Below are 14,910 nucleotides of genomic sequence, written 5' to 3' on the forward strand. Positions count from 1 at the left end.
GCTTGGGGGGGCATGGGATAGCGGTATCACAAGTCTTATATTTTTGTTTGTACATATGAATGAAAATTTAAAGAAAAAGATAGATGCATATGCTTGAACACAACATTCAGAAAATGATAAATGATCCTATTTCTGCCTAGCATTGATGAAAATAAAATCTAAATCCACATGTTTTCTAGGACTTTACTAACCTCGTTCTCGTTTGCTCTTTTTGTTCAGGTATGTCTTCCAACAGCATGGAAAGAAAATCCTGAAAAACAAACAAAACGCCATAATTAGTATGTTTATGTGTCTGCATTGCTAAAAAGCAACAGATTTTTAAAAACTATATACAGTAGAATGATAAGAACAAAGTTTATATATCTGTCCTGGTGCTATTCTGCTCAATTATTTATACAACAAGCATTATGTTTGTTATTTTTTTAACCTTTTCAGGGAAAAAGTGTCAATACTGAAAAAAAATGGACTTGAAAAGCCTGTTCACTATTTTAACACAATCTAGATTCCCTTTATAACTTACTCTTTAAGAATACACAAGATATAGCTGTTAAAAGCTGGAGATTCATATACTCAGAGGATCATAAACATCTGAGTCATGCATGTTCTTCACATCCTCTTCACTGTGCTTGCACTGCTGTTATCATTATTATGTAATTATTTATGAACATATCATTAATTATAAGAACATACTTTACTGCTTTACTGTTAGATTTTTTTTAATTATTATTATTATTATTTTTAACCCTCTATGCACTCAGTTGATCAGAAGGCTACACCTACCCTGACAAAATTCACAGTCTTCCTGTGAATCACGCCATGGAGTAAACTCTTCAAAGAGAAGGAAGACAGAACTTTCATGGATCAAGAAGGAAAGTGCTATGACAGTGTAACAACACTACCATCATCCTCACTTATAACAGCATGATAAACCCCCTTTATAGACTTGACATTACTGAATGGATCTCTAGCACCCCATGCTATCCACAATCTAGCATTATTAAAGACAGTCAGTCTTCAACTGTCTAAATACCCACAAAGCATAGGAATTATTCTTCACACTTTCTAAAAGAATTCATCACTTCTGTCTTATTTTAATGGTTGTATTTCTATGCTCCAAAACAGAATAGGAAACAAAATAGCTCATACCTCATATTTACATTTCTTCTTGTCTTTTAACATTTGCCTGTTATTAATTCTGCCTGACATATCATCATCATATTGTTTTGCCAAACAATACATATCAGGAGTGAAATTTTATCCTCAAGCTATTTTTGCCTTCCTCTCCAGGTATAATGGTTCAGAAGAGTCAAATGGCAAACTAGGAGATGTGCTCTTTGTAAGCTTTAATGCCATTTGTTTAAGAGACTCTAGTGACCTTAAACTTCGAAGCAAACATTTGTGGATGGATGGCTGAGTCAAATCATAAAACAAAATACAGTCTGCACTTTTTCTTTCTGACAAGTAATTCAATGAAGTCAGAAAGAAAACACAAGTTAGCAATCATGTCACCACAGAGCATCATTGTTAATAAATTGGCTTATTAATATATATTTTTTCAATTATTGTTGCATTATTTTATAATATTTAATAATCTGCTATTATTATCAATATTATTAGTAGTATAAATAATCTCAGTTCCCTACGTACACCTGCTGCTCTTCCATGGCTGGAAACTCAGAGGCTGAAAAAAAGGCTTTTACTCTAGACAGAAATTGTTACTCTGAAATTTGTGAAATGAATCATGAATACTAAAGGGAAAAAATCTTCTTTGTCAAAAACTCAAATCTAGATATTACTAGTACATTAGAATAAATAAAAAAAATTGGCTCAACTCTCTATTTAAAACATAGATAAATAAGGTTGTATAGAAGCAAAGACTCGAGATGGTACATCTAAATGTATGTTAAATTAGTAACAAGTGCATTTTTGCTCCAGATGCATTTACATCCAATTCCTTATGGAAACTTCTGACTCTATCTCAGTCGATTACACAATTCTAAAATTATCTAACAAATTGGCAAACATTACCTTGTCCCTTTTGGGAGTGAAAATAAATAATAAGCACCCTTCTTAGGATGCAGATGGAAGACTGGACACTTGAAAGGCCAACGGTGTGTAGGATGCAGCAAAACAAGGGTGACCAGCATGGCAAAGAAAGTGATAGTTTCCCTCTGCTCTACTCTTGTGAGGCTCCACCCGAAGTACTGTAGCAAGGCCTTGGGCACTAAATACAATAAAGACACAGAGCTACTGAAGCAAGCCAGATGGCTAGAGTGCTGGAGCACTTCTATTAAGAAAAGTTGAGGATGCTGGGCTTGTTTAGCTTAGGGAAGGCTTTGGGACACCTCACTGTGGCATTCCAATACTTAAACGGAGATTATAAACAGAAAGCAAACTGACTTTTTACACAGGCAGATTTTGATAGGATGAATGGGAATGATTTTAAACTAAAAGACAGATTTACGGGGAGGCTGGTAATGAGTGGTCATGCCCAGGGGACTGTCTTGGGAGAGGAGCTCTTTAACATCTTTATCAATGACACTGATGATGGAACTGAGTGTACCCTCCGCAGGTTTGCTGATGACACCAAGCTGAGTGGTGCATTTGACACAATGGAAGGAAGGGATGCCATTCAGAGGGACCTCAACAGACTCAAGAGGTGGGCCCAGGTGAATCTAGTAAGGTTCAACACAGCAATGTGCAAGGTTTTGCACTTGGGCCAGAGGAATCCCAGGCTGGGATTCCAGAGACGGACTGGGAGGAGCAGTCCTTGAGAGCAGCCCTGCAGGACCTAGAGGTCCTGGTGGATGAAAAAGTTAACATGAGCCAACAGTGTGCTCCTGTGGCTCAGAAACAGTAAGCAAACAGTATCCTGGGCTCCATCAGGAAAGTGGTTGCCAGCAGAGACAGGGAAGTGAATGGCTCTCTACTCTGCTCTCTTGAGGCCCCATATGGAGTACTGCATCCAGGTCTGGGGCCCCAAGTATAAGAAAGACAGGGGTCTGGACACCTCTCTAGTGTCCAGAGGTGAGCCACAAAGATGATCAGAGAACTGGAGCACCTTCCCTACAAAGACAGGCTGAGGGAGCTGGGCTTGTTCAGCATGGAGAAAGCTGAGGGGTGACCTAACAGCAGCCTTCCATTACCTAAAAGGAGCCTACAAGCAGGAGGGGTCTCAACTCTTTACAAGGGTAGATAATGGCAGGACAAGAGGAAGGGGTTTAAGTTGAGGGATTTAGGTTGGATATCATGGGGAAGTTCTTTACCAAGAGGGCGGTAAGATGCTGGAACAGGCTGCTCAGAGAGGCTATAGATGCCACATCCCTTGAGGTGTTCAAGGCCAGGTTGGATGGGGCCCTGGGCAGCCTGATGTGTTAGACACGGAGATTGGTGGCCCTGCATGCGACAGGGAAGTTGGAGCTTGATGATCTTTGAGGTCCCTACCAACCTAAGCCATTCTATGATTCTATGATTTAGATTAGATGTCAGGGAGTGTTGAGGTATAGTCACAGGCTGCCCAGAGATGTTGTGTATGTCCCATTCCTGGAGACAGTCAAGGCCAGGTTGGATGGGGCTCTTGGCAGCCTAATCTAATGGGAAGCAACCTTGTCCACAGCAGGTGTTTAGAACTGGATGATCTTTGCGCGGACCATTCTAACCCAAGCCATTCTATGATAAGTAAAGAAATATAAGCTTGTACTCAATTTCTGCTAACACTTTGGCTCTGGAGCCTATGCTGTCTCCAAATCACTTGTAATGTGAGTACCAATGCATACATGTGCCTGTGAAAAGATGAGGAACTAAATGTTGATATCAGTGACAACACAGAGTCCTCAATCATCCTTTCAACTTCTTCTTAAGACTATTCAACTGAAAATCATTGCTTGGATTCAATTGATTATTTAAACTTCATGCATGTAGACAAAACAAAAACTGCAACTGTGATTCAGCAGGACCCAATACTCACAAGTACTGGAAATACTCCCTTATTAGTTTGTTCTGATAATATATAAATAGTAAAACAGTTTATGCCTTTTCTCTTCAAATGATTATAAGATAGGAACAAACTACTATGTAAAGCTTAAGCTTAAAGAATGCTGAAATCTTCAAGTCAGCGGTGCTGTGAGAGACTGTGACAGCAAAAATGGAAATGTAGAATGTTGATGACTGAAGCCTGAACTTGTACTCTTCCCTCACTAGCTATGGGAAAGACTTGTATATGGTATTGGAAAGGTTTATGATGTTCTCAGACGGGTCTCTTCCGTGACAGAAGAGATAATACTCATAAAGCTTAGAATTTCTTTAAAGATCTTTATACTTGAAACAAGGACGCTGAAATATATTTGAATTTTTATATAACTATATTTTACAAATGTGTGACATACTAGAAGACTTTTTCGTCTTTCACCTGTACAAGATATGATTATAAAACTTCTGAACATCTAGTTCCACTCCTTTCTGCTGTTTTCTCCATGCACAGTAAGCTTGGATTCATACACTAAAACTTTCAAGTATAACATAAAATCTTATTTTTTGAAGCGCTGTCTTCTTAATTGTCATTTTAAAAGAGCAAACTTTAGCTCTATCCGATGATTGAACTCTACAAACCTTTGGTTATTATTGTAACAGAAGTACATAAAAATGAAAGGCTGTAAACAGGTCAGTTCCCAATGTGTTCTTATTTCACTTTCAAACTGAACAATGGCTTTAATTGCATTATGAGTATCAGCAACTTGCAGTCCTGTTTATTTATTCGTAGTCAGTAACACTCAATTTATTATTTAAAACATTCATCTAGTGCAGCTACTAAGTGAGTTCTGTCAAAGAAGAAAAATGGAAACTTTTTTCCTAAAATCCTTCTTGGAGATTCCAGACTTGTCCATTAATGACTCAACTAAAAGAAACAAAAACTACTATTAAAAACATACTGAGCATGCAATCTAAATGAGGGAAAAAAGCATTGATTAATCTTTCATATTTGAAGTCATTTCCTTGCACCTGCAGCTCTGATCTATGAAAAGCACTATGAACACCACTGAAAACAAGACTGGCATTCAGAATGTGGGAAATTATTTTCGCTACTTTGACATTTCCCCCTCCCCACAATTCCTAAAGCTGGGAACCTCTACAATTACTTTGGACAAGGTGGAAGTACAACAGTATAACTTTTAAACTTACCATTCACACCTCAATCTATTTTAATTTTTTTATTCTTTTAAACATGGACAGCATGTTCACTCAGGAAGGAATCTGAATAATAAACTTTATACTAACTTGACTTCATTGCTCCTGCATTTTCAGTTTCTGCTGTGATTATTTATCTAACAATACCAACAGTCTTTAAGACTTCTTACAGAGATAGTAAATACATTTATGGTTGGATTCAGTCCTATCTGCTTTGCATTTTTTAACGTACTAATCAAACAACAGGATCATGCTAAAATTCAGTCTCACCCTTAATATACATCTATACACTTGTCTAAACAGTGGATTAACTCTTCCTGTCAGCTTCAATAAAAACTGGATTTAGGCTGATACGAAACAAGGTAAAAACACAAAAAGCATCACCTCTTTATACCTGATTCTCAAGTAAAGCCATTTAGGAATGTTCAAGACACCCAGCTCTTGCTAAAAATATGTACTGTATATAATCAATGTACTTTTACAGTACAGCACACAGTAGATCAAAATCCACCAAATCAAATATCTTCAAATAAGTAAAGAACCTGTTTTTGATCTACATTAAGCACATAGCTATGCACATATTCAAATAAAATGCAGCCTAGGAAAACTAAAATAAAAGCATCACTTACTCTTGCTTGACACAAGATTTTGGACACAATTATAGGGACAAAGCTTGTATAGTCACTGGTGTTTTCTGCTCTATGCTAAGTACAGCTGCTCAGGGTCTAAGTAACACAACATAGGAAACAGCTGTAGCAGTGGAAAATTAACTGCCTCAGCACCCCAAATCTACCTCTACAGTGCAGAATTGCTGCAGTTGAGCAATATTGTGTGACCTGACACATAAAAGAACCCACAGGCCACTGAGTTATTTTTAAAGATATGTGGAGACAGATGGCCCCTTCAGAGTGAGAACCAAATACCAGGCTCACTGAGCAAAGAATGACTGCCCTGGAAGAAAGAGGAATGTGTTAGACTCCATTCCCTCAAGAGCAGAGACCACAGACTGTGTTGCAAGGAGATGTTTATCTATGATATTCACCATCCTGAATCCTCCTTAAGATTTAAACTGTCACTCCACAAAACACAGTTTTCAACAAAGAAACTAATTTCAGAAATTCACCCATGCCCATTCTCTTCTCTCTTTTCCTGCTCTTCACTCTCATCACATTGCTCTCCTAGTTAGGCCAACTATTTGTCATGTCATTGCTTTCCAGGCATGCCGTTCCAGGCCTGCTTTTAACAATGATGACTTCAGTGAACTGATTCACACACCTCCACAAATGACTACATTTACAACATTACAGATACAACAAGATGCTGTGCTGGTTTCATCACAAGTGAAAAGTTTCCTAGAACTTTGGGTTTAGAGAGTTATGTCTTTCCTTTCTCAAAACAATATACTTGAGGAGAAGGCTACTTCTCTTTTAGTGATACAGCCAGAGGTTACAGGACCTTTTCAGAAAGGTCTGGGGGAGGTCAATTTCTGACTATAACTGCAGTTGAGTTTTGTACCTAAGAGATGCTACAGTATTCTGTGCTGTGACTTGCTCAGTCTTTCATAGTTTCATCGTCTCATAGTCTCGTGCGGGTTGGAAGGGACCTTAGAGATCATCGAGTCCAGCCCCGGGATTCGAGCCTCTGTGTAGCAGAGCGGCACTTCTACCACTTGCGCCACAGGGGGGATTCGAACTCTGGGCCCCAGTATTGCAAGGCGGCGTCCTTAACCACTGCGCCACCGGGGCTTCCTTTTGAAGCCATTCTACTTCGCATGAAATAATTATATAACACTTATGTCAAGTAGGAAAGTGTAAAGACTAAGTCTGTAGTGCAAGTGATTCATATATGAAGTGGACTTTGGAAGGGCAGACTGATTCCTAATTCAATGCTATTTTTCAAAAGCAAAGCCTTCACCAGTTGAGAAAGAAATCCTTTTCTTTGAGAACATCTGCTCATGGCTGCCACTGCACATTATCACTGCCAGAAAAAAATCTACTGAAAGAAAGAAACAGTGCATCTTAAATATCCTTTGTGGTTAATACTTCAGCAACAGAAAGAGACAAAAGGTTGTTTTAGACAGCATGAGAGTATGGAGCATGATAAGAAAACCTTTAAAGGTTTAAACCTGTAAACCTGTAATAAAGGTGTGTGTAATGCCAAACAGTGTTAGTGACGCTGACTGTGGGGAGGAGGCAGTTCTCATAAGAAAAACTGAAATGAAAACTAAATGAAGCAACACACAGAGGAAGGAATAAAGGGAAAATGTAACAAGCGTTATAGAGGTTTTCAGTTACATTCCTACTCCCTGTTTCCTCTCTCTCAAGAAAAGAGAGTAATCCAGAAAGATACTGATTACAACCAAAATCCAGAAATTAAAAGAATACAAGAGACTATTACAGGAGAGTAAATGATCTATATTTGAGAACATCAGAACCTATGAATATTGACCAAGTATCAAGCTGACAGCCTAAAACAAACTCAATCTATTGCTTACATTATGTGATACATGCAAGGAATCAGATACATATATCACACTAAAAATTAGTGTTGTCTCTTAACAGGCAGGAATATCATCAATACTGCTAAGCCACAATTGCTGTTCATTTTCCACCACAACCAGAAGTATTCCTTTGAATAGTCAAATGGAAAATTAATGTTTTTTGTTTTTCAGAATGTGAATAACAACCCCGAGCACTGTACCTGAGAAAGAACAAGCTGTCCATGGAATTTATGGACAAATTTTCGTAAAGATGCAAGGTATGAAGCCTCTCCTAATGTACTTGCCAGAGACCGCAATAGGAAATAACCCTGCAAGAAATTAAACCAAAAACAAATAGGAGGTTATGAATACACTGATATCTAGAAAAAAGAAGTCCTTGTAATAATAGTAAAGCAATCTCAATAAAAATCAGCTTACAAAACTCACCTTCAAATAATGAACCTGCATGAAGATTTTTTCTGCTTTAAGACCATGTTTGACAATGGATGCTCCAGATTCACTCACTTCTCCCGTACTCTCCTTGTGAGGCCTAAAATGGTAAAAGACTAGTGAAGTCTTGCATAAGTAAGAAATAACAAATAGATTACATCTTCTCATAGTTGAACTACTGTGCATGCCCTAGTAACTTAAAAACTTGTGACTAGTTCAGCTGGGGTAGAAAAGAAAACCATTACCAAGCTGGTGTATTATCTTTACAGCCAGGTTGACATTATGTTACATGCCATCCTACAGTGCGCAGACACATTATGAAGAAAGAGAAACAAAACAGAAAAAAAGGCATTTTAAGCAAAAGGAAAGAGAAGGATATTGCAGCCATTTTATTCAAATACAGATTCTCTTCCTATACCTGAGCACTGGCTTAACAGCCTACACAGTTATATTTGCAAGAAAAAATTATTTCATTCACATGTAATACACTGCAGAAATAATAATAATAATAACAATAATAATAACAATAATGATAATAATAATAACAACAATAATAATACTTCTCTAGTTTTCATTTTGGCATTTGTTGTTGGAAGAAAAATTCTGAAGTTCTAAAAGAGCAAACCTTACAAACACAACATTTTGTGGGCTGATTTGTCCCTGTTTCATAACAATATGGGGTTGAGGGACCCACAGATTCATACCCTGGGAGAGGGGTCAAGGGGAAAAAGGGGAAAGAGTAAGGAGATGGTCCTAAAAATAAAACTGCAGCAATGAACTAAGGCAGAAAACCAACGTAGTAAACATAATAGCAGAATGTGAGATAACACAACATAATACAATATAATTGGAACCAAAGCTGTGGTGTGTAGTGGAAATGCTAAGTCGTGGCCTAAAACAGTGATTGAGCAACTGGCGGAAAGGCAAGGCCAAACCAGGGAAGCTCAGGTGCAAGCAATGCACCTGAGGGACTGGAAGGGATAGAGTCTGGATCCACTCCTTTCCAGACCTCATTTAGAAGTTGGCAGTAGAGATGAAAGCATCCCTTGCCAGAGACCCCTGCCTACCTGAGGCCTTTCAAGGGTAAGCAGTTCTTTTCTTACATTTCTGTATTCATGGCTGCTGCATTTGAGCTCATTCTCATTTGTTGTATCCAACGACGTTGCCAGCCTGCTATTATCATCTCATTATAGCATAATATGGTTTTCAGACAAATCTAGAACAAACTACTTCACTGCCTACTTTTAAAACATAACACAGAATCTGGTGTTCAATAAATTTACGGCAGTGAAGTCTGAAGGGTTCCTAGGCTCTTGCAAGCACAAACTGAGACTAAAGAGAAGCTACAAAAACATAGCTTTTTCCATTCCAAAAATATCCCAGCTAGCAGTAGTCTGAGAAGGGACATTTGTCTTCATTGCCTAGCCCTGTGACTGAACCAACCTCTTTAAGTCTCCTGCTGGATTTTGAATGGCTAGACTCAGAAACCAAATAAATTCCTCCAGTTCAAGTGAATAAAAACAACACAGGCCACAGAGTGCAGACTTCTTCAGACCACAACTCCCAATTCTTCTCAAAAGCAAGTCACAACAGTAAAACTTCTTTCAAATCCATATCTGCTTTGAGAATTTTTTTTTTGCCTGTGTAGTGCTTTCTTACTATGCTTTTGCAAAGTGTAAAGCCATTTTTTCCTCTTAAGTGCTATGCTGATAACCTGAACACAACAAACTCATTTCACACATTAAATTCTCAGACAAAAGGTAACCATTTAAAATAGAAAAAGAAAATGCTGTTTAAATTTTATGTTGTTTCTAATACAAAGTCCTTTACCAATGGGAAAGGAGACAGTAAATAATAAGAAAGGTTTTTTAAAGTGTATCAACAGTAAAAGGAAGCCTAGGGAAAATGTGGGTCCCCTAATAAATGGGGGGGGGTGTTCTGTGTTCTGGCAACAGGGAATGCTGAGAAGATGGAGATATGGAGATAGTGAACACCTTCTTTGCAAAAAGATAACTGAAAACACAAAACACTCCTACTCAGGAATCCTGGACCCTAGGAGTAAGTGAGAGAGTCTGGGGAATGGAAGGCTTTGCTTTGGTGAGAGAAGAGATAGTCTGAGAGAATCTTGGCAACATCAGTGTACATAAATCCATGGGCCTCATTGGCATCCAAGTGGGCTGAGGGAGCTACCGAACTGCTCTCTATCATCTTTGAGAGGTCTTGGAAAATGGGAAAAGTGCCTGAAGAATGGAGGATAGCCAATGGCACTCTGGTCTTTAAAAATGGTCAAGAAGGAGGATCTGGGAAACTGCAGGTCTGTCCATCTCACCTCCTTCCCTGGAAAGTTGAACAGTTTGTTCTAGATGCCATCTCCAAGCAACTGGAAGAGAAGAAGGTCATCAGCATGGATTCACTGGGGGGAGGTCATGCTCAACCAACCTGGTGGCCTTCTATGATTTTGGTTCTGGGTGGGTGGATGGGGGGAGAGCAGTGGATGTAGTCTGACTTGATTTCAGCAAGTTTCACTTGTTTCTGTCTCCCACCACATTCTCATAATGAAGATGAGAAAATGTGGGATAGATGGGTGAATGGTGAGGTGGGTTGAGAACTGGCTGACTGGTTAAGCTCAGAGGGTTGTGATTGGCAGTGTGGAGTCCAGTTGGAGGCCTGTATCTACTGGTGTTCCCCAGAGACTGGTGCTGGGTCTGATCTTGTTCAACATCCTCATCAATAATCTTGATGAGGGGATAGTGTCCACCCTCATCAAGTTTGCTGATGATAAAAAGCTGGGAGGAATGGCTGACATACCAGAAGGCTACATCAGATTTCTCTAATCTGTGAGGTTTACATCACAGATGTAAAAAACAAAAAGTTCCACAACTTTCCTGAGTTGGAGGCTCCTGACCTGGACACAGTACTTCCATGAAGAGCAGTGGGGGGCAATCACTCCCTCTGTCCTGCTAGCTACAAGATAGTTTCAATTTGTAACAGATACCTTGGCCCTTCAACGAACAATTTTTAAAATTTACAATGCATACACATCTTAGTCTTATCATTTTATTCAGATTTGGCAGTTAGATGCCATACTCCTGCATGTGCCTGTCTTCAGCCATAGAAAATACATCTGTTGCATCTTCAAGCACGAACTTCTGTTCAGGAAATAGCTTTTGCCCTCACCCCCTCAGATAGAGGGAAACTCTTGTAAACTGCTTAGAGACATTTTATACCAAACTAAATCTCATGTTTTTGGAGAGCTTTCTGTAATAAACTGAAAAGTAATTGCATTTTAGAGAAGATGAATAACCTCAGCAATTTAAGTTGACTCTTCTTTTTTTCTTTAGAAGGAAGTAAGGAAGTGTAGTGGATTTAATCACATGTATATACTTTGAAAGGAGAAAACAGTAGAAAATAGCAAGGATGGAGGGAGAAAGAGGGAGAAAAGAATATGAAAAAGCAAAAATTACACGATCACAGCTTTACCTTAAAACTTGCAGCTCTTCTTCAGAGTTCTGCACCTCATCTCTGAGTCGCCGCCAGCGAAGTAAAGCTTTCAATTCCTGCTGCTCTTTTCCTTCATCATGCGACAGCTGCTTAGTGAAAAAATTACCAGGGAGTAAATGATCTTGCTTTCCTTTAATGTGCAAGCAATGAAAGATACACTGCAGATACAGTTGTTAAAAAAACAAAACAAAACAAAACAAAACAACAACAACAACAACAACAAAACCCACCTACAATTATACCCACTTCTCTAAGAGCTAATAAGAAGACATTGCTGATTATTCCACTTTTAGGAGCACGACACAAATGGAGAGAATGCTTAGCAAATGTTTGATAACTGAATGATAATATTTAAGTAGTATGTTTGTGGGAAGGTAATAATTAATGAATAGATGTTTTCATTCTTATTTGCAGAGATCTTTACCTCTGTAAAGATTAGAGCTGATTATGGGTAGGGAAGGAAAGATTTTTTTTATTTTTTTTTCTTTTTAAATCAAGTTAGCCTTCAAATTCCAATATTATTGTAAAAGACAGCCTCATAAGGCAGGTTACCCTCTTAACAAAGGTTTTATGAATACTTAATTCACAAAAAAGTTGCTCCAAAAGTAGTGCCTCCTATTAATTTCCACAGAAATGATGAGAGATACAAAGAGTACAATAAAACTATTTGATTGAGCAAATTTTGAATGTCTGTGGGTGTCACTTTTTCAACATATAGGAATTCAGTGACACACCCTTGGTTCACACACATTTCTATGTCAATCACCATTTTGTCAGACTGCCCCTCTGTTGCCATCCATTACACAGCAACAAAATGTAACAAATTACTGTTGGGAAAGTTCAACTCTACTGTCAGAGCACCAACATCCAACTCTTAGATCTCGGGCCAACATAATAAAATCGTAGGCATTACTTTCAGAGCAGCACTCATATCTAATTTTGATTTCTGCATGATTAAATCAAGAACTAGTGCGTTATCAACTTACCTGTTGAGCCCTAGCCCAAAATACATCTTCTAAAAAAGTGGCAAACCCTTCACTTATCCACTCTTCAGTCCAATCACGAGCACCAATGGCCAGTCCAAACCAAGAGTGAGCAATTTCATGGCACAGACGTGTTCCACAGAGATGGTTCCCTCCAGGCAATACACTCTGTGACAAGAAGATGATGTGTGGGCTGCACAAGGGAAATGAAGGACAAAATACTTCATAGGTCTGTTGTAACATCCATTGCATGGCCATAACAATATGTAGGCTTTATTAGCCTTGTCATTCTGTTATCACTATATGCATGCTAGGTCATGACGAACAGTTTACAGCTCAGGCATTTACTTTATCATTGCTTGGCAGAGAATCAAACTAAAAATCAGCAAAGCAGTTGTTTCATATTCAACCACACAACAGCTATTACCTGTAAGAAGTAACTTAAACCAAACTTTTATATTTTTCAAATTACAAGACTGGTTTATTTCAACAGAAGCATTTATATGTAAACCAGGACAATACAAAATCATTAGATGTTGAATCCAGGCAGCAGGTATTTATCAGTTAAATGATCAAAGCTGGAAATAAAGGAAGGAGAAACAATTTATGAAGAAAACAAATCACTACCCAAAAAAACAAGAGCCACATAAAGTAAAGCACTGTGCTTACTACAACCTAAAACAAGCTAGAAAGATACCAGCTGATAATAAGAGTTGATGATTTATTCAAACACAAAGGAAGGAGAACACCCTTTGTTACAAGAACAAAAGTGAAATGAAGGCTTAGATGCCCCCTAAACATCTGCTTTTCACAGTAGGAGAAAGTAACATAGTCTATATCTTCTCTATTTTGTACTCAACTAATAAAAGAAAAAAACTGGAAGAAAAAATATCTGCTATTTACACTTATTCTGCTATGGAAAACACTTATACTGAACTGCAAGTTTCTGCAGTTCCCAGCTCATTTTCTGCTGTTAGGCAATTTCTGTTATGTTTACAGATGTTATATACCACCACCTGCAGATTACTGCTGCACTAACTCTAGGCATCCATCATCTGCATTTCAACTATTTTCTTTTAGAAGGGAAATGAAGCACGGTGGTAGTACCTTCAAGACTACAGATCTTTAAGTTTAGCCATCAAATGTTAGTTTACTTTATATTTGAGAACACTTGTGTCATTTGAATGCAGACACAAGTACATGCCACAACCAATCACCAGAATTCCAGTGCATGTTACAATTTAGTATCAAGAGAACAACAGAGATGAACAACCCTTTTTGATCTTCCGTGTTTACATTTTGTCAGAAACTCAATCATACACACAGATGCAGTTGTATAGATAAGAATTCTGTAGTTAGAATACTCTGAGCATTGTGCCAGACCTACTGGAAACTTCATAAAGATGTTTTTCCTGTAATCATACTGGGAAATAATCAAGTGAATGGATATTACAGATGAATTTTCTAGAGCAAATGACTAGCTGCCATAAATCCTACAATAATATAGCATTTGAGTAGGCAACAGGGTAGAAAAGCAAGCCTTGTGTTTGAAGGAGGATCATATTAACCAATCTCAAAATACTGTAATTCAACATCCAAACTTCATACTACAGAGAAGAAAACATCTAATCACTGATCTGAACACTTGAGCTGCCCCATGGACTGGCAGGCAACTACTTCAGTTTTGCTTGTTTTGTTGCAGTAAATCAAATCAGTCAGAATACAAATAAACAAGAGTGCCTCTCAGGCAAGACTCAGCACTGCTGCTCAGGAGCAAGAAGTAAACCAGGCTACTGAATTAGCTCTTTAAATATTAGATAAGCGTGAAATAAGATATAGACTATGTTACTTTCTCTTTGTGGGATATATACCCACACAGAGTGATACATCAACTTCCTTGAATAATACAGAATGGTCAGTTTAAAAGCAGGATTCACATTTCATATTTTTACTTTCAGGGACCTCAAGGAGAAAATGCAGAGCTGTATGTACTAATCCAAGATATTTATTTATCTGGTCAACAAAGCACACACCTAGCAGACAAGAAATATTTCTGGAGGTTTTCATTTTTGCACCAGCCTTGCAAAAAATGGTCCTTTTCCTTTTCTCTTTTGGTTTGGTTTGGTTTTGAGCATTCTTCTGCAGCTCAGCTCAATTGTCCTCTATAATCCAACCAAAATATACTATCTTAAAATAGTGGACAGAAAACATCACTTCCCAGACAAGGGTTACAAGTATTTCCATAGATATCTGAGATCAGAACATGCAACAAAATGAACAGTCTGGTAATAATGCAAGCAATTTATTTAAACA

At 38.1% G+C, this 14,910-nt stretch overlaps 1 protein-coding gene across 20 annotated transcripts in view; it reads right to left on the reverse strand.

Annotated features, from left to right (window-relative positions):
• AOPEP (aminopeptidase O (putative)) overlaps nt 1-14,910 on the reverse strand; it is a 169,045-nt gene that overhangs the window by 86,578 nt on the left and 67,557 nt on the right. For 10 of the 20 annotated variants that reach the window (XR_014939454.1, XR_014939451.1, XM_032441527.2 and 7 more), the window contains 5 exons: nt 12,601-12,790; nt 11,594-11,703; nt 8,111-8,213; nt 7,885-7,992; nt 192-250 (listed from right to left, as the gene is read on the reverse strand). Coding sequence is in view for 14 of the 20 variants with exons in the window: in XM_032441527.2 (XP_032297418.2) it covers nt 192-250; nt 7,885-7,992; nt 8,111-8,213; nt 11,594-11,703; nt 12,601-12,790 (570 nt within the window). In the remaining 6 variants the exon portion in view is untranslated. Of the gene's footprint in view, nt 1-191; nt 251-7,884; nt 7,993-8,110; nt 8,214-11,593; nt 11,704-12,600; nt 12,791-14,910 lie in introns of those variants that run through there. The other 10 variants (XR_014939453.1, XR_014939455.1, XR_014939452.1 and 7 more) reach the window with 2 other exon arrangements.

This window comes from Coturnix japonica, chromosome Z (genome assembly GCF_054131305.1).
Source record: "Coturnix japonica strain WE chromosome Z, WE-NBRP24, whole genome shotgun sequence".
NCBI lineage: Eukaryota > Metazoa > Chordata > Aves > Galliformes > Phasianidae > Coturnix > Coturnix japonica.